At 38.3% G+C, this 21,405-nt stretch overlaps 1 protein-coding gene across 2 annotated transcripts in view; it reads right to left on the minus strand.

Annotated features, from left to right (window-relative positions):
- The window catches only part of LOC129719685 (katanin p80 WD40 repeat-containing subunit B1), a 47,922-nt gene extending 33,808 nt beyond the window's left edge, over positions 1-14,114 (minus strand). For both annotated transcript variants that reach the window (XM_055671084.1, XM_055671077.1), the window contains exon 1: positions 13,744-14,114. In XM_055671084.1, the coding sequence (XP_055527059.1) occupies positions 13,744-13,780 (37 nt within the window). In that variant the 5' untranslated portion in view covers positions 13,781-14,114. The remainder of the gene's footprint in view (positions 1-13,743) is intronic.
- Between the last annotated feature and the right edge of the window lie 7,291 nt (positions 14,115-21,405).

The raw sequence follows: 21,405 nt of genomic DNA on the forward strand, positions 1-21,405 counted from the left end.
CATTGATAAAAATTTGACATATGGTTGCCGTTACAATTCGCACAGCGAAAATTTTTACTCTCTTTCACAGGACATGTGTCCTTTTTGTGAAAAGAGTCTCCACAATTAAGACATTTTTGGTCCATGTTACAGAATTTGGAATCATGGCCATAACGTTGGCAAGTACGGCATTGGGTGATATGCTTTTCACCTCCGCCATACTTCCTATAAATTTCCCATTATACAAAGCATGTGCTTTTTCAAAAAAATTTAAGTTGTTAACCTCATTGCGGTTAAAATTAATTAAATAATTAACAAGGGAAATTCCAGTTCTCTGACTGTTATCGCCTCGTGATTTTTGTTTCATCAGAATTACTTGGGTAGGGGCTATGCCAAGTAATTCTGTTAAAGTAAGTTTGATCTCATCAACGGTTTGATCGTTGGTAAGACCTTTCAATACGACCTTGAACGGCTTGGCGCTCTTCGTGTCATATGTAAAAAAATTACACACCTTTTCAGTTAAATACTGAATAAGACGATAACGACCCTTTATAGAGTCGGCTAATAAGCGGCATTCGCCTCTACGACCAATTTGATAGGTAACTTTAACGTCAGAAACAAACGTTGAAAGTTCCTTATTGAATTCAGAAGAAATAGTTACCACAATAGGTGGAACTTTTTCCTTTTTTAAAGAATTGACATTTTGTATAGTTTCATTACTCATAACTTCCATTTCACCAGCTTCTTGCTCAGGCAAAATATCAAAAGGATTGTCACTACAGACACTCGAAGTGTCAGAAAGAGATGCCTCTCTTTTCCTCCCCGCAGCGATGCGTGGTTTCTTTTTTCGTCCTGCCATTTCAGGTGATACGAAATGTTAAATTCAAAAGTAGGTAGTCTTGAGAAAGACTGATGTGAAAAATCACAGAAAGGTTGTATGCAAAGCCACGACCGCAAGGTTGAAGTAGAATACTTTTACAAGAAAGAGAACTCGGCTGCTTGCGTGTCAGTCATTTTTTCTAGTAAATAAACGTTGATCGTTCATTGGCAGTATTGTAATTTCTTTATGTTTGATACATATATCATTGAATATTTTTAAATTTTGTGCAAATGAGAAGTTGAAGTGCTGCCGAATTGTTATATTCACATTTAATACGACATCATTAAACGGAAACGGAACAAAGGCTACGGTTATGCAGAACCCGAATGACGGCGCGATGCGATTCGCCTGACCGTGGTGAAATGTACAGCTCTTTTTAAGGCGAAGTAGAGCTATACATTTCAACACATTTCGTCTTGCCGAATCGCATCGCGCCGTTATTTGCGTTCTGCATAACCGTAGCCAAACACTAAGCGACGCACGTAACACGTAATAATAGTCAGAGTATGTACTCTATAGTATAACTTTGGATTATAGCGCAGATTATAACTTTGGATTATAGCGCAAAACGAGAAAATATTAACTCTTCAAATATTCATTTTTGTTTTTCAAATTTCTGTTGTTCAATTTAATATCCGATGAAATGTCTGTTTATTATCTGATGAAGGCTCTTATATAGGCCAAATGATGCATTCCCAATTCACTAGGTCCATAACTCTGCCGACCGTGCATGGGAAAGCAATCGTATAACGACCAATCAGAGGTTGAATTTTGTGTTTTGACAAGGCTTAAGGATTTTCAATAGTACAATAGTTCGAATAATAAAATTGCACTTTCATGCATCTGGTAGGAATCTTAGAAGATATTCTCATCGATTGCTGCAAAAACGAAGGAAATCCATCGAAAACTAACCGATTCATTAGCATTTGAAATTGGACATATTTCTCACTTTTTTCAGTTTTAGATTTTCATTTCACATCCCTATGTAGCCGAACTTCCTGAGAGAAGTATTCTACTTCAAAATGCAATCAGAACTTTTCGTGCTCTGTTTTGCAGATATGACATTTAGATGAGGACTTATGGCATATCATGTGCGGAACCTTTTAGGCGCAGTTCAGACCTTTTGTTTCAGTAAACTGTTGTACCTTTTATAAATCTTTGTTTATGCAACGAAAATAATGAGAATTAAAAGTTAGAATTATTTTGCCTTTTATTACATCCCTTAGGAGAGTTCAAAAGTTATGCTTATATTGCATGCACGACAATATATAAATTTCATCATTTTCGCAGTATTATATCCAAGGTAAATTAGACATGAGAGCATAAGGAATAAATAAATGGTTCGATTTCTCCTACCTCTAGTAGAAGGCCTTTTTCCAGCGTCCCAACCAGAGGTTGGACACGTGTTACCTCGGGCTGCTTTTACATTGACCTCCGTACTGGTACTTGGTTTCTTCGATGCACTTCCCCCATGCTGGTCCTTCGCGCGTTTCCGAGCATCACGCTTGTATTTGGCGTTCATATATTTAGACATAGCACTGAATACACTTCCGATGGATTTCTCAATAAATGCAGTAAATGCACTCGTAGTCTCTTACCCGAGAATAATAAAACACTTCCAAGAAATGTTGCATTAGTAAAAAGACAATTTCCACGTGTTGTAACGTGCTGGAGCACGAAATCTATGTCTGTGATAGGGAACCTTCACGTTCACGAGGCATGACTGGAGAAACGCGTCTGATAATGCGGTAAAATTTTTAATGTCTTTTTGTGCAAATTATTGTACTCAGACAAAAACCTGTTTTGAATTGGATGAATTTTTAGTGAATAAACGTTAACCGTTTGTTATTCAAAGTTGGTCATGCTGATCGCAGCCTTTGCGCTGCCCCTACAGTGGGGGGTTTACTAAATAAAGTAAAAGTAAAAATTAGACAACTACAACAGAATTTGATTGCATCCTGCACAGAATGTCTGCTTGTGTTGATGCCAGAAAATTATTAACCTTCAATTATTTTATTTGCCTTGAAAAAAGCATTTTGCGGTTCAAAATCGGTTGCTAATTACAACCTTTGAGCTGCCCTAACATTGGGGGAATTAAGATACACGGACAACATGCACTGTGGAAGCTATTTTACATTCAGTAAATTCGACGGGTGCGACAGATTTAAATTGCTAGGATGCAACACAGAATGCTTGCTTGCGTTGACAAAAATTATTAACTTTCAATGACTTGTTTATTTGCCTTGAAAAAGGCATTATGATTTCCAAAATTGGATTTCCTGATGGCAATCTTCATGCTGCCCCAACACGGGGGGAATAATGGCTGTCTGGCGACACACGTTGAGAAAAACCGCGCTTCTCCCTGAGACGTGGTGACCAACCACAGGGCTAAAGCTGCTGCTAAGGAAGGACGACTGCTGTTGTCGCTGTCTAGAACTATTATGAGCGGCTCCGGCTGAAACAGGCTCTTATATAGGCCAAATAGCATGTTTTCAATCGCAAGGTATATGATCCTGTCGACCGTGCTTGGGAAGCAAGCATATAACGACCAATCAGAGGTCGAATTTTTCGTTTTGACAAGGCTTGACTATTTTCAATAGTACAATAGTGTGAGTAATAAAATTACAATTATCTTATTTCGGGAAGAATCTAAGAAGATTTTCCAATCTATTGCTGCAAGAACGGAGGAAATCCATCGAATACTAACCGATTTATTAGCATTTGAAATTGGACATATTTTTCACTTTTTTCGGTTTTAGATTTTCATTTCACATCCCTATGTAGCCGAACTTCCTGAGAGGTAGTCAGGTAGTCTTTAAAAGACACAGGTAGTCTTTAAAAGACACACTGACAAAACACAAACTTTGAAGCTATAGGCAAAGACCAGTCCACAAGCAACCGAAAAAACGGACAGTTCAAGGCGCACTGATTTTTGTGTGATTCGATTATCCGGAAAACTCGACTATCCGGATCGATTTTTTTTTGATGTTCCGGATAATCGAGTCCGACCTGGTAGTAACCATTGAATTTTTTTGACATCAACATTTTTGTCTTTTTTAGGTGTTAGTCGCATTGAAAAATTTTCGGTTTTTTTCGCAATTTTAATGAAAAGAAATGGCATTTTTTTTTTGAAATTGTTTACTTCATATATGGTCGGTGTTAAGTCAGACCGGACCAAGTGACATTTTGGTTATTTCCAGAAAAACGGGTTTAAAGTTTACTACTCTGTGAATTTTGAAGATTTCCAGATTTCCCCGTAATTTTGGTATTATGAGCTAGAGTTACTCTTTGACTGTATCATGTAAAGTGACAATTAAGAAAAACAGCGTTATGAATTCGACAATGACCGGTAACATAACTGACTAGGTTAAGTTGGTCCACTCTGACTGAACAAAAGAATGATATGTAATGAGTTGGTTCATTGTGACTGATCAATTGAAAAAAATTTTATAGCCAATCAATCGAACAGTTAAAAAGTTTTTTAAATTTTATTTTTCGCTTCTTCAGCACCGAAAATAATACAAGTTATATAAAATGTAATTGAACAAACTCAATGAATGTTCTCGCAATCATCCTCTCTAACTTTATTATCATTTTCATCAACCTTTTTAGGATATGATTCCTTGGTAGAATCGTTATTCTTGAGATCAGAATCACTATTATAATCGGAAATTGTTTTTAAAAATGAAAATTTTTGTGTTATTCACACTAAAAACTAACATTTTCTAGTTATATGTTCAATCATAGTGGTACTGGTAAAGTATACTCGTTTGGCTAACGGGCTCTGGAACTTTTTTATAAGGTACCTGGCAGCTTTGAAATCAACTTATACTGACGTCAAACCAATGCAAATAATTCCGGTAATTACAACTTTCTTCTGCTTGGCACATGGTCCACTCTGTCTGAATACTTTAAAGCGTGATAAATGGTCAGCGTAGCGATAGCAAAATTCGTCAAAAAATGACATTCAAGTACATTGCTGTGTGTAAAACATACATGGTTCCGATGAATGATGAAGAAAGTATCCTCTAATAAATAGAAATCCAATAAAAACGCTTGAATATTCGTCTATTTGTTGATTTTTACCAACATGTGACTGGGTTGTAGTTGCCAATAACCTAAAACTTGGCTCGTTCTGACTGCACACTATGATTGCTTTCCTTTGATCATTCAGAAAAAAATATGCCACAAGTTTTGTTATTGGAGAGATAAATCAACTCTGGTTGTTATGTGATGTAGCTTAAGTAAATCTTGGTTCAATGCTATCATTAACTCGTTTTTTCCAATTTTGCGACTTGGTCCGGTCTGACTTAACACCGACCATATGTTTGGAGTTTTTTTGGCACTTCCAAACAACTACGTTTTTGGACATTTTTTAACTTAAAAAAAAAATCTTAGGCCATTTCTGAACAATATTTTTCACATTTTTTTGACATTTCTGCATTATTGACGATTTTATTATTTTTAAAATTGCATAAGATTATTGCAGAAAGCCACCAGCGAAGACGTTCGATAACCTGCTTCCAAAATTTTTAAAACCTTTGGTCAGCTCAAGAACATCCTGTTACAAAAATATTCGAGCTCCAGTTGAGTTGAACATCGCAGCAAGTGACCTGCAGTACAGGATCATGGAAGCTTTCACTTCAAACTGTCCGTTAACAAAACGGACAGTCTGTCGAGATGTGCCCTAGATGGAACGAAACTGTCAACTAACGTTGAACAGCTGCTACACCGCTTAGTGACGAAGGTCGGAAAATCACTAAAACACAAGGAGACAGCGATCTGCGCTCTTCTTGATATTGAGGGAGCTTTCGAAAATACGTCCTTTGCACCAATTTACGCGGCTGCATTGGGAGTTTCGTCTGTCCCAGTAGAGGCAGTGAAATGGTGTCCTCAGGGAGGAGTTCTCTCGCCTCTGTTATGATCAGTAGTGGTAAACGTTTTTCTCAAGAAGCTGGCGCAGCTTGGCTACGAAGTCATTGGTTATATTGAAGACGTAGTTCTAATTGTTCATGCAATTCTTTCTATTCGTACGAAACGGCTCTTAACACCACTTCTCAGTGGTGTCCAGAAGAAGGACTGAACATTAACCCCACTTTAACGGTTCATACCCTTTACCAAGTGAAGGACGCATTCAATTACTCCTTCGCTACTGAACGGGGTAAGGCTGAGTTTCAGCAATGTTACAAAATACCTTGGGATCATTTTGGATAAAAAGCTGAATTAGACTGCTCAACTGAACTATGTCTTTAAGAAGGCGACTTCAGCAATCTGGGTTTGCAGTGCAAGTTTAACACTCAGGGAATTTTCGTGCCTCAACACAGTTATGCTATTTTATGTACCAAGTTACTGCGAATCGAGAGAAATGGATATGCTGATAGCCTAGCAAGACAAGGACATCAATTCATTGAACCCGAACCGTTTCTGGGTACTTTCACATCCGTCATTTAAGGTGAACTAAGTACATGGGAAAAGCTAGAAAAAGCCTCTCAATGGCAGTATGCGCAGGGTTGCAGACAAGCTGAACAGTATACCCCAACCCTGCGGATTCCAAAAAGCTACTTAGTTCAACTCGTAGTGAACTAGAAATTGTCCTTTTTTTCATTTAAAAAAAATCGGTTTAGTCCCAATCGACATTTGCCGCTTCTACAACGCTGAAGCTGAGAGCTCAGCGCATTTGCGGGTCTCTTGCTTCATCGAGGTTAAATTTTTATTGGAAGTTGCTGCCCATAATCGCATATTTGTAACATTTGCAAAATTGGTTGTTCGAGCAAATCGCACTTTTATATTTTGACCTTAAATGCATTGTTCCTGATATATTCTTGCAAATAGACACTTTAAATAAACTTAGTATCATGAAGAAAGCACTACTTTACACTATGTATACATTGAATATTACTTTTGAAGTCAAATTGGTTGAAATTTTTGCAATGATACATTTATGCCGTCACTTTCAAGCTACTTTTGGAATATATCACAGGGAAAAAAAAGTTTTTCATGTATTCAGCAAGCATGAGCTGAACATCAGAAACGGATCACCGGTGGTTGGTTACCGGACCAGAATAACTTCCGAGTTCCAAAAGATGCAGATGTGGATTTGGATGGAAACTTTTTTGACAAAAAAGTTGGAAAAGTTAAGTAGTGTGACAATTATGCGGTTATTTACGCTATGTGACTAAACAACTTGGTATTTTTTACGACTTTATTCAAACAAACATAAGCATATTTTTCCAGATGTGAAAAGTACATACTATTCTGAGCATTTTCCAATGAAAAGCACAAAATTCATAAAATGTCAAATGTTACAATTATGCGATCACAGGCAGGTTGCCTCTTAACTTTTTATCAGGTATGGAGTACTAATCCTGGTCAATCGTTTCATCAACCATGTAATACCAAATTGGGGCACATGTTTGCAACCAACGAGCTCAACTTCAAGCACCTTGTAAGCTGTGTACAGCAAACAGGGCCAGCTACGAAAGACTTGACCATACTTGTTGCACTGGCATTTTTGCCCAATGCCTTTCAAGCATACAAAAAAAATTCTTTAAGCTTATTTTTTTGTTTAAATTTTAGATGTTTCAACTCAATATTTTTCACATTCTTGCCATTTTTTTTGACCTTCCTGTTTTTCATTTTTGACATTATTGGAATTTTTCGACATTCTTTTTCACATTGTTTGACATAATCGTACAGTTTTTACATTTACATTGCTTTGACATTTAGACATATTTCACATTATTTGTAATATTTAACATTTTTGCCTGTATTGATGAGTTTTAATATTCTCCGCATTATGACACTTTTCTTTTTTTTCAGTTTTAATAATTTGTTGTTGTTATTTGTTGTTATTTATTGTTAAATCATCTGACACATTGGTGGTCTTAATGATAATATATATTACTAACTAAATGCTAATTAATATTTACAAACGATAAGAAACACTTTAAAAACAATTGAAACACGCTTCAAAAACAATTAAACCTGTCGTCTACGAAGAATTTGTTTGAATGTGGTTACTGAGATGTTAAAATCGAATGAATCTGCTACGACGTTGAAGCTAGCTGACATGAAACGAACGGGGTCGTGTTGCCCATATGATGCAGTGCGATGCGGTAGCGATAGAAAGTTTCTCCGCCTTAAAGACCTTTCCGGAGCATACAAATTTAACTGCTGCAGAATTTTCGGGGCGTCGATTTCACCGGTTAAAATTTTGAAGACAAACACAGCCTGTGTATCGAAACGTCTTTGCTGCAGTGTTTCCATGCCCAAAAGCTGGCAGCGATCCGAGTACGCCGGTAGCTGCTGCGGGTCTCGCCACGGAAGAAAACGTAAAGCGTACCGTACAAATTTCCTTTGCACGGATTCAATTCTTGCAATCCAGTTTGCGTTGAATGGACACCACACTACGGAGTTTGTTTCAAGGACAGATCGCACCAGAGAGTAGAATAATGATCGGAGGCACAGTGGATCATGAAAATCCGAGGCTACCTTGAAAATAAAACCGAGTTGTCGGTTCGCCTTTGCTATGATCTCATTATAGTGTGGCCTGAAGGACAGGGCTGAATCCAACGTAACACCCAAATCTCGGACCTGGTTAACCCTTGTCAGAGTTTGACCAAGCATAGTATAGCTGAACATTTCCGGAACATTTTTCCTATGGAACGAAATCACACAGCATTTCAGGATACTAACTGTCAACAGGTTAATGGAGCACCACTTTAAAAAAACGTCGACTAGTCGCTGAAGTTCGAGACAGTCTGAAGTATTTCTTATTGTCTTGAACAACTTTACATCGTCTGCAAAAAACATTCGGCAATTTTCTGGCAACACTAACGATACATCATTTATGTACAAGGCAAAGAGCAGTGGTCCTAAATTACTGCCCTGCGGAACGCCTGATATATTTGAAAAATGAGCAGAATGTTGCGATCCAATCTTCACGTAGAGTGTACGATTTACCAAATAGGACCTCAATCATTGTACCAGAGCGGGGGCCATTCCAAGTTTCTCCATCTTAGCGAGCAGGATACCATGGTCGACGCAGTCAAATGCAGCTTTCAAATCAGTATAAACCGCGTCAATTTGGGCTCCTTCAGTCATATTCTGCAGGCACGTTGCAGTGAATTGAACGAGGTTAGTAGCGGTGGAGCGTTTTGGATAAAAACCATGCTGATCGATCGAGATATAGTGTTTACAACTAGCGAAAAGTGCATCATAAAAAACGATTTCAAATACTTTTGAACAAGCGCAAAGAGAGGTTATGCCTCTGTAATTCTGCACGTTGCGTTTGTCACCTTTTTTGTGCACCGGAAACATGGTCGATGTTTTCCAACTGGTTGGAAAAACACATCGTCGAAGCGACAAGTTAAATAGCAAGCATAGTGGGCGTACGAAAACAGCTTTACATTTTTTCAGGACGCAAGATGGAATGCCATCAGGCCCAGGAGCGAAAGAGGAATTCATTTTGTCGATTGCAGCTTCCACTTGGCGGTCGGTAACCGTGAATGAGCTGAAGTCAATGACGTCTCTGGGGATACCATCTGAAGCTGAATCTATTTCTGTAGTTGTAGCAGTAGAGCAGCGGAAGATCTGCTGAAAATGTTGAGCAAATAAAGCACACTTTTCGAATGTCGTGTTTCCTTGACGATTGTTCAAAAACATGTTCTTCGGTAGACCTTCTTCTTTCCTTTTGCTGTTAACAAACAACCAAAAACGTCGGGGGTTTCGTCTGACACAACTCTGCATCCGAAGAGCATACCGTTTGTACAGGTAGCGATTATAAATCCGATAGGAGTTACTAGCATGATTGAATGTTTGTTTCGTTAACGGGTTACGTGTTCTGCAATATTTGCGTAGCGCCAAAGACCGCTGTCGTTTCAGTTGACGCAAGCGAGTGTTAGACCATGGAGGCTTAGGTGCTGGCCGGCGAACAGGAACACACTGAACAAGTGTAGTCTTGATGGTGTCATTAAAATACCCAATTGCATCATCGAGGGAGGTTCCACTTTCCAAAAATTGCCAGTCGATTTGAGAAATTAAATAGCTCAAATGGTCGAAGTCAGTTCTGCGAAAATCTAAATTTTGTTCGGTTGGACAATTCTCAAATTCAACGGGCACTAATTGCTGGACCGTGATTGCCAGCGCAGGGTGGTTGAAGTCTAGAGGTACTAGCGGCTCATCTGCCTCAGAAAGTGCACACAATGTTTCATTGTTAGTCAGGGCCAAATCAAGGAGACGGTCATTACTATTAGTCACGTTGTTTAATTGAGACAGATGGTTTAGGCTGAAACCATCTAACAAGGCTGAGCTCCCAGCTGAGATCTGCGACTGGATATAGTCGATAACTGGCATATTATCATTTCTACAACTCCAAATCAAACCAGACTGGTTGTAGTCACCAAATAGCAATGCGGGATCGTCCCGGTTCAAACGAGACAAAACAGATCCGATGGATTGGACATGATTTTCAATAGCAGTGACATCGGCTCTGCGATCAGGAGGCAAATAGATAACGCCGACACTGATTTTGTAAAGCGGCATTGTAACTAATACCCACAACTGTTCGAGAGTATTACAAACGGGAGCGGGGTCAGAATAGCTACTAAAACGGTTAGACACAGCAATCAAAACTCCTCCACCACGCGTCTTAGAACTATTGCTCTGATTGCGATCGCATCGATACACGGTGAAAGCGCTGCCAAAAAGCTGTACTGAATGAATCTGATCGTCTAGCCACGTTTCAGTCAATACAACTATGTCGTACTCACAATCGGTAACGGCCACAAAAAAGTCATCTATTTTTGTCCGGAGACCGCGAACGTTCTGGTAGAATATCCGTAGGCCAGGATTAGTCACGATGTCGGAATGATTTGTCGGTGAATGTCTAGAAGGTGCGGGGATATCAGGTGTTGAATTGTTATATACAGTAGAATACTTGCCAACACTAGCAAGCTGGAAGACCCCTTCTCCATACTCAAACACAGGACCGGGACGACTGATGAGCGCAGGCTGCAGTGGCGCGACTGTGTTGAGCGGATCGGGGGCTTCCAAGTTGCATAATTCGGTGCGTCCCGGGCAGGATCCAGAAAGTACAGATTGGTCGTCAGTATAATCCGTCAAGTCGATTGTAGTGGAAACGTCTTCAAGCGATGATTTAGCTGGAATAACCGTTGACTGGGCACAAGCATGCAACGATGATCTCACACTAAGGCCAGAGGTGTAGCGTGTGCACTGTTCGAAGCAGGCGGTTGCATTCCATGTACCGTGCGAGGAAATTTCGGTGCATTTGGTCCCCAAAAATCCTTCGAACTGTTACGTTCCTCAAACAACCTTTCTTAATTTTTTTGACAGTTACCGAGGCAAAAAATGTTAACAATTCCAATATTTATTCGGAAAAATGCCATATATTTAAAAAAAATACATTTTTAGGATTTTGGGCATTTATTAACCATTTTTATTACTTTTATTTTTTAGAAATGTTTCGACAACATTTTATCACAGTTTGACATTTTTTATTGTTTTATTTTTTAACATTCTGACATTCCTGACATTCTTCACATTCGAAGAATTTTTCACTTTTTTTTGACGCTTGTAACATTTTTAACTATGATGCTGTCATTTTCTGACATTTTTTGCCTTTGACGTTTTTTTAATTTTTGCCATTTTTTTTAAGAAATTTTTATCATTTGTTTTTTTATCCACTTTTCTTGGCGTTTTTAAGTTTTTGTTTTTAATTTTTGGAGTTTTCTAGATTTGTTGACATAATAATCATTTTTGGCATTGTTATTAGGCATTTCTTCTGATGAAATTGTTTTTATTTTTAACATTTACGTGAAAAATTGCTTGGCTAACGAGGAGCATATTCGCACAAAACAAACACTCTAAGGACACTGATGAAGCACTTAGTTTCATTGAGTTTAACATATTGCGGTCATTACTTCGTAGCAAGTTAGAGTTGTCCAGTGGCAGATTACAAAAGGCGGCCATAGAGTAAGGGTTCCCAGGACTTTTGCTCGGCGGAGCACTTTTTCAAACCAAAATATTTGCGGAGCACCTAGGGTAGCTGCTCCTATATTCATCTCAGTACCTATATTCATCTCATCACGCCTTTTTGATCAATTTATCGTCAAATTTTACCATATTTTCAACGTAAAACTTTCAGCCACTTGAGAAAATCGAAAAGCAAATAGATTTACTTTCATAAATTTGTAGAAATTTGACGGTAAATTGGACAAATAAGAGAAATAAGATTAATATAGGTGCACCAAGCTGTTGAGATGAATAATGGAGCGATTACCCTACATTTTTGAATCAATGAGTAAATTGATTAAAAACTGTACCCTAAATTGATTGAAAATTGTCGCTACCAGCGAAAACACTAACTAGGATACAAGTAACCTAGGTGAAGGTAGGGTTCCAATACCGGTAGGAGTCGATTGTGGCTGAGAAGGGTTCAATTGTGTCTGATGCGGAACGGCCGGCTGAGCTATGGAATGCGGTGTCTCACCAGCTATATCCAAGACGGCGGCTAGGATTGATCCAGGTGAACGGAAAGGGACAATGATTGGAAACTCGGTGTTTGGAACATCATTTTAGCCAGAGAGCTGCGAAATGCGAAGGTGGAAGTCCGAAGACGAATCAATGTGAGTTACAAGTGGTCGATGATACACCGAAACGAGTTTCAAATACCACATCTACTAAAGTAGCGGAAACAAATGCTAGCGAGGCGTCGGTTTCGTTATACAATGGAAATCGAAACAGATCAAGCGTGACAGGAGAGGGAACCTGATAACCCGATAAGGGACCGTCCCTAAACCACGTGGTCATATTTTGATCACTTTTTCACGTCCTCGGTCCATAGCAGCTTGTTACCTTGTTTCTTGATAGTCCCACACTTCCAAGATCTTGCTCCACTTGGTCTGACCACTTCTACTTTTCCACTTCTGTACTCGCTTTTCGAGATTGAACGCACACTGCACAAATGCAGTGGTTTAAGATTGCTTCCTTGTGGTACATCCTTGAGATTTCAGAACCACTTAAAATATTTTTTCCATACAACACAAAACAACCCAGATTGATAGGTAACCAAAGCTAGTTCGTACCGACCGAGGAAGGGATAAATTTCAAATACTAATAGCTATGTCATTGGATAGCTAAAATGTACAAGAAGCAAAACCAATTTGTCATAGCTGAATACTTCACTTTTACAGTAGACAGCCTCCTGATAATATACGCACCCACTAACCGGTAACTAAGTCAAGGGAAAACACTCAAGTAACACATTGTGACACCCCGACAATATGCCTAGCTATCAAAAATTGAATTCTATTCCCTCAACTTCTAAAAATGCAATTAGGTTAATCGTTTCAGAGCACGTAATTGTATCATTAAACACAAAACGAGCAATACCTGCGCTGTAAAGGTTGAATTTTACCGCTCAATCACAAACAAAACAAGTATCTTTCTACACTTGAAAACAGCACCCAATACACCACCCTTCCGACTATACCTTACAAGAGATTAGCATGAATTTGCGCAGAAGACTACGACAACGACGACACTCGAAGTCGTCGTCTAAATGTTGCACCGATATCGGAAGCCAAAACAGACTAAAACGACACAAGCAGCAGCAACAGGGGTGAAGTGATCGGAAGAAGAAACAACGAGTGGTAACGGGGGGAAAGGCCGTGTTATGCGTAGAGCAGCAGCAGCAGTCTAAAACCTTGATCTCAGCTGTGTCCAGAATGACCATTTTCAGGACCAATGCAGACCGCTGAAGCCGATTGGGAACCACCACCCGCGATAGTTCCGAAGCAGCTTCCAATGGGGAAAAGTTTTTCGCCACTTTTTTCTTCCTCCCCCCCGGGTTTACTTGTACTTACAAATTTTCGTTGGTGTCTTTCTGGCTGCTAAGGCCATAATCCACTAAGCAGACGGGTGGAGAAGGTGCTGCAGCAGACAGACTGTGATGAAGGCAGGCAGGAATAGTCGTCACTGTTCGTCGTCTCACGATCACTAGGCGGCCGTGCGTGCTTTACGCTTCTTCATTCGTGTAGAGCCTTCCGGAAGCGGTCACTGTGTTGGCGACGATGGACACACTCGTTTCAGCAGGAAATTTGCACAATTCAATTCCGAACGGACACCTTTTTTTCTCACTTTCAGCACAGTTTTTTGATTGCTCTCCTCACTCGCTTACTTTTTTCTTCGTTCTTCTTTCTGGATGGCGAACGAACGAACGGACGGACGGGACGGACGAACGGTGGCAAACTGACAGCCAGCTAGTGAAGGGGATTTGGTTCAAGCTGGTCGAAAAGAAAACGGTGCAGCGTCAGGGTTGGCGTGAACAGGTAAAGTTGATCATGAGTTTTTGAAGGAATGAATTCGGGTTATTCGCGTTGAAAGAGATTTTGAAGACTGTTCGCACCTACGTGAACACTCATATGTAATTGTCAAAATGTGCGTGATGACAAAAGCAAAAATATTTCCTTCCTTCTTTTTCGCATGCAAAAACCAAAAAAATATCAACAACACCGTCAACACGAATAATAAATAGAAGCTATAAAGACGAATGTGTTAGTGCAACTCACTGAGTAAAATATAAATAAATCGCTGTTTTGTTTGCAATGCTATGGTTTTAGTAGCTGGACAAATCTAGATAACCATTCAAAAGGTCCTATCTACTTTCATCGTTCTCCGGAGCGCCTTTTCATTTTGGTAATGGTTCAGCTTTGGTAACAATCCCAAGCGTGGTTTTCGTTTAAAAGGCTAGAGTGATCCCTCCGCTATCAACTTCAGCAAATAACGTGTCATTGAAGGTGTTTAATAAGTTGTGGTGATTGAATGCAAGTGGTCGTTTGAAAAATCGATAAAAGCAGATAGGACCAGGGTTGCCAATGTTCCAGTTTTAACTGGATTCTTCCAGTTTTTGAAGTAGAATACTTCTCTCAGGAAGTTCGGCTACATAGGGATGTGAAATGAAAATCTAAAACCGAAAAAAGTGAAAAATATGTCCAATTTCAAATGCTAATAAATCGGTTAGTATTCGATGGATTTCCTTCGTTCTTGCAGCAATAGATTGAAAAATCTTCTAAGATTTTTCCCAAAATAAGATAATTGTAATTTTATTATTCACACTATTGTACTATTGAAAATAGTCAAACCTTTTCAAAACGAAAAATTCGACCTCTGATTGGTCGTAATATGCTTGCTTCCCAAGCACGGTCGACAGGATCATATACCTTGCAATTGAAAACATGCTTTTTGGCCTATATAAGAGCCTGTTTCAGCCGGAGCCGCTCATAATAGTTCTAGACAGCGACAACAGCAGTCGTCCCTCCTTAGCAGCAGCACTAGCCCTGTGGTTGGTCACCACGTCTCAGGAGCAGCGCGGTTTTTCTCATCGTGTGTCGCCAGACAGCCATTATTCCCCCCGTGTTGGGGCAGCATGAAGATTGCCATCAGAAAATTTAATTTCGGAAATCAAAATGCCTTTTTCAAGGCAAATAAACAAGTCATTGAAAGTTAATAATTTTTGTCAACGCAAACAAGCATTCTGTGTTGCATTCTAGCAAATTAAATCTGTCGCACCCGTCTAATTTACTAAATGTGAAATAGCTTCCACAGTGCATGTTGTCCGTGTATCTTAATTCCCCCAATGTTAGGGCAGCTCAAAGGTTGTAATTAGCAAACGATTTTGAACCGCAAAATGCCTTTGAAATAGAATACTACTTTCAGGAAGTTCGGCTACATAGGGATGTGAAATGAAAATCTAAAACTGAAAAAATTGAGAAATATGTCCAATTTAGAATGCTAATAAATCGGTTAGTTTTCGATGGATTTCTCACGTTTTTTTTGCAGCAATCGATTAGAAAATCTTCTAAGATTCCTACCAAATGCATGAAATTGCAATTTTGTTATTCGAACTATTGTACTATTGAAAATTCTTAAGCCTTGTCAAAACACAAAATTCGACCTCTGATTGGTCGTTATACGACTGCTTTCCCAAGCACGGTCGGCAGAGTTATGAACCTAGTAAATTGGGAATGCATCATTTGGCCTATATAAGAGCTTCATCAGATAATAAACAGACATTTCATCGGATATTAAATTAAACAACTGAAATTTGAAGAACACAAATGAATATTCGAAGAGTTAATATTTTCTCGTTTTGCGCTATAATCCAAAGTTAATTATCTTCATCTACATGCATACTCTGACTATTATTACGTGTTTGCGTCGCTTAGTGTTTGGCTACGGTTATGCAGAACGCAAATAACAGCGCGATGCGATTCGGAAAGCCGAAATGTGTTGAAATGTATAGCTCTACTTCGCCTTTAAAACAGCTGTGCATTTCACCACGGTATACCGTTTATTGACTAGAAAAAATGACTGACACGCAAGCAGCCGGGTTGTCTTTCTTGTAAAAGTATTCTACTTCAACCTTGCGGTCGTGGCTTTGCATACAACCTTCCTGTGATTTTTTTTCAAGTGATCCAGTCAAACAGTTTTTTCCCAAAATCTTCCAGTTTTTTCAGATATTTGCCAGTTTTATCCAGTTTTTCATTTATTCAAGCTCCGATTGGTTTTCGAAAATATTTTTAAACGAAAATTTTGTAGATTGATAAATTATTATGACAATTCTTAACAGCATTTTCAGTATACTATCTTCTCGCACGAAACACGGTCAAATAAAAGACGGCATGACATGATTGAGATAAAACCAAACAAATAGATTTTACCAGACCATAAAAAAAATCTTCTATTTATTTTCTGTTGCGCAGCAGTTAAAAAATTATTGGAGGAATTAGATACCAAAAGATACTGAAATCAGAAATAATTGAAATTTCAACTTCACTGATGTAACGGAAGGAAATGTTGCGTAATACTTTTGTGAAATATAAAACTAAATGGAGAGCTTTATTGTTTTAATTTTGAGATAGATTGACTGCGTAATTTTAAGTTTTGCTGCTGTTAGAGGAAATTGTTCAGTCCATATATTTAACAAAATGTAAGCTCAAAACAAAACAGTTTTGATTAAAATGAGTAATTTTTGCGAAGAGTTATCTCTTTAGTTTCTGTATCCAAAACTGACACTGGATTCAATCCCCATAACATAAAAGCTCTCTCACAATCATTTTTTGCTTTTTTCAAATTTATTTGGGATCCAGTTTTTTCCAGTTTTTTTTTTCAGCCTTATTCCAGTTAAATCAAAAATTTTATTGGCAACTCTGGATAGGACCTTTTGGAATGTTTCTCTAGAAATATAGACCATTTTACGTGACGTTTCTAAAACCGCTGACATAACGCACGTAAAAGCATCATCAATATCAGACCTGTCAGTTCGTAAAATGGTCTATTCAAATAAACACTTATTATACAAGGTGTTAGGAAGCTCAATTAAAATCCCGTATGAGTAGGCTGACCAGACGTAAACTGGTGAAAAAGTCACGATTAAAGTTGAGACCATGATAATTGTTAGTTAAAATCTCGATTCACACTCTTCAGGATCAGGTGAGTTTATCAAAGCAATAAATAATTGTTTGCATGCTTTGCATAAAGAAAATTTTGAAAAATCAATTTATCACGTGTCCCGTTTTTATCCCGAAAAAAACTAGTCAGCCTACGTAAGAGTGCTCTAGCACCCTAAATTCAACTACTGCAAAGTTATTTACTTTTTCAGTTTTCGGTCATGTTTGCTTTTAACGAGGTCTAGCACAAGAAGTATAATAGCTAGCTCAATTCTGTCGGTTTCTTTGACTGAGAAATTTCGTATTCATTAGTGTGTTATAAACCTCGAATTAGAGAGAATAGGATGCACTTAGAAAGAAACAAATGTGAAATCAAATGTTTTTCAGGAACTAAACAGCAATTTCCGCTTTTAAATGTGTTATAAACAAGAGTTTTGTTGTTAACCAAATTAAACATTAAAGTCTACTCTACAAGTTGTTCTTTAAGACCAAAAATCTAACTCTTTTAGTTTAGCTGCTGTTTCACTTTAAAAGCAATAAGCTGCACCTTCAATGAGTGTTGTGAGTTTCACAACTTGCTCGCTATCTAAATATTAAGTTAATTGGTAAGAAAATCCATGTGCATAAATTTAACCTCGATTCTCACTGTCAATCAAACTGCCGTACTGTTACACTTGTTTTCCCTAGTAGTTAGGTATATTTTTAAAAATGTAGTGTTAAGCGAATAATTTTAACGAATTTGATAATTTACCTTCAACTGATTAATAATTTTAGCACAATTTGTATTTAAAAGCTTAACAATGCATTTGTGATGCTCTATGGGGAGGTGCTTACAGATACTAGAGGCTCCAATCCCAGTTCTGAACTAGGGGCCACGCACCTTTATTTTCATGAAAAATATTTCGCTAATATTACACGATATTGGTTGATATATTTTGATATTTATCGTTTATCTGTCAATTGACATCCTCCAACGATAATGTAATGTTTGATGTAATGGCAATGGGCTATGATCAGAGCTGCGAAAAGTCAATATCATACTACTGACATTACGCCAAAATGATGCAACACAAGAATCAGCCAACTACGATGCATGGTTCATTACAAAAGAGTTTGCGATGTTATAATGATTCTCTTAGCGTCAACTCTCACTCTCATTTTTTTCTTGCTATCTTTCTCGATCATTCGGGTATGGCTGTACTGAGATTGAACCAGCAGAAATATCAAGTTCATTTTGACAGCATGATGTTATGAGGATAGCAAACATAAAATCAATGATTTTTCTTCAATTGATATGTATGATATTGATATATAGTCGGCGTGCGATCAAACCGAATTAAGCGCCGTTTTCTCAGATTGAGTTATTGACACCCAGTGGATATGAGAAGTAATAATCTATCTATTATGAAGTAACGAAATCGTTTGAGCATTTGATAACGATATTATAACAAAAATTCTCTGTAACAGCTTGTACACAGCAATTGCGGCGGTAAATGTTTTTAGAAGCTTGGTTCGGTTCGACTGCACGCCGACTAAAAGCATTGTCAATAAACAACTATTACTTCGTTTTGTAACTGATCGTATTTTAGTTTGGTGCTTTTTCATAACACCAATTGTTATAGAAAGAAATCTATTAATATTTTCCAAATGATCTCATATCTGAAAAATAATATTGCATTTTTATTTGTTTTTTGACAGCATGAGTTTATTAATTTGATTCTTGAATATTGTGCTTGTTGTAGGTTAAACTAAAGACAGTAGGGGTCTTCACATCGAGCTCGTATACGAATACCCAGCCGTAAACTGTGTATCTTCCATTACTCGTCAATGGAGGTGAGTATTTTTACGGCTGGGTATTTGTTTACGAGCTCGACATGAATACCCATAGTGTTAGTTCGCGGCAAAAAATAAATCGCGGGTGGCAAAACAGAAAACTTTAAAATACGTATGGGTATGTATATTTATATACAGATCCTGTTAAATTTTGGCACGGTTCAACTTTGAAACTGTTCAATTTCGGTTCGGAACGGTTTTGCTTTTCTCCTAGTTTTCATTCATATTTTCTTTCAACGAAGAGGATGGCCGGAGTTAATCGACTGGTTTCGGATATATGGCCGGAATATATTTCAGTAACATGGTAACGATGATCAAAGCAGTGCTTAGAAGTGCTTAAAATCCTACCATGCCTATCATTGAAAAATGTAAAAATGCGGACCTGTTTGAAATTATAAACCCAGTTCATTGGTGGCCATATCTTGAGTTGGGATCGTCACGGACCGCAAAGCAGATCAAATTTAAAAAATCCTGATAGCAACAAACTTCAAGCTGGCACTGACATAATCACGCTACTGAAACGATTTTTGATATTCCAAAAATCACCTTGATTTGCATTGCAGTGACATTTCCGAGTGAACTCTGTATATTCACGACGATTGACAATGAGAACCCGAAAATGGCAACAAAAGAGACAAGATATTGAATCACTTGTCGGATCTCCACGCTTACTGTGATGGTTGCTGGCTATTCATGAGAGAAAGAAACGAGTGCGATGATATTTTCTCTCTCGTCATAGTCAGCATGTTGCTTGGATTAATCGCAGCTCTGGCTATGATATAGATAGAGGGGTGCGACAATTTCGCAACATATCAAGAGTGTCTTACCCCTAGGTTCTGAATAAACTTTTCATTCCTGACCAGTGTCGCTCCGAAAGCGATATTTTTACAATTGAATAATTTAGTGTCGCTTAGAAGCGAGAGAAAAATATAAGATCGCACAGCAAGAGGCCATAAGACACGATCGAGCTGACTAGGAGCATGCTAGATCCGCGCGAGACCTCTAGAATAGAGTTATGATAAGGAACGTGAAAACGGTCTCACGCGTAGAGTGTGTATTTTAAGAGTTTTGTTTAGTTAGAACTTTAGGATAAGCCACTCCCATGGGACCAAGGCGCATTAGAAGTTAACTTTCGCTTTCTAACGTTAGGACTTAATAGGAGAATAAACAAGATTTATAATGTGTTTAATGGAAGGACTCGTTAAAGCCAGAAGGAAAATAAATAAATTTTGTCTAATTTCAATGAAAAGTCTGGCATCTAAAGGGATAGTAAAAGATTTTTCGAATAGTGTTTTTTTTCCAGTGCAACAAAGTGTTCTCCTTCAAAAGAAAAGCCAATTGCAAAGTACGATATCGGTCGGAAGATCGACTTTGGCGCAAAATTAATAACAACTTCTCCTCAAGAAGTTTCAACCAGGAATCGGGAGAAGCTGCTGAATATAATTAAATGGTAAGAAGTGATAAAAAGTCACAACAAGATGCGTTGATCTACAGTTTAGAGGAAACAAAAGCAATCTTACATGGGTTTCCACGTTTACTAGTGTGCGAAGGTGAAAAGCCACTAATCTCTATTACGCATAATGCATACAAAACATGACTGAAGGTGCCCAAATCGACGTAGTTTATACAGATTTAAAAGCTGCGTTCGATCGCGTTGACCATGCCTGCTCGCCAAGTTGGAAAAATTAGGAGTTGCTTCTGCCCTCGTACAATGGCTAAGATCCTATTTGGTAAATCGAACGCTGTACGTTAAAATCGAATCACAACATTCTACACTTTTTGAATCTATCCGGCGTTCCGCAGGGCAGTAATTTAGGACCACTGCTCTTTGCACTGTTCATAAATGACGCATCCTTATTAATGCCAAGCCGAATGTTTTTTGCGGACGATGTCAAATTGATGCGGATTAAACGAAGTATCGCTGACTGTCATGAACTCCAGCGGCTTATCAACATTTTTATAAGTGGTGTACCAACAACCTGCTAACAATTAGTGTCCAGAAATGTTGCGTAATCTCTTTCCATAGAAAAAATGATCCTATAACGTTCAGCTACACCTTGTTTGACCAAACATTAACGAAAGTTAATCAGGTTCGAGACTTGGGTGTTACTTTAGACGCAACGCTATCATTCAGGGCGCACTAAAACGAGATTATTGCAAAGGCGAATCGACAACTTGGATTTATCTTTAAGATAGCATCGGAATTCCGCGATTCGTTGTGCCTTCGATCACTGTACATCTCCC

This window comes from Wyeomyia smithii, chromosome 1 (genome assembly GCF_029784165.1).
Source record: "Wyeomyia smithii strain HCP4-BCI-WySm-NY-G18 chromosome 1, ASM2978416v1, whole genome shotgun sequence".
NCBI classification, from domain to species: domain Eukaryota; kingdom Metazoa; phylum Arthropoda; class Insecta; order Diptera; family Culicidae; genus Wyeomyia; species Wyeomyia smithii.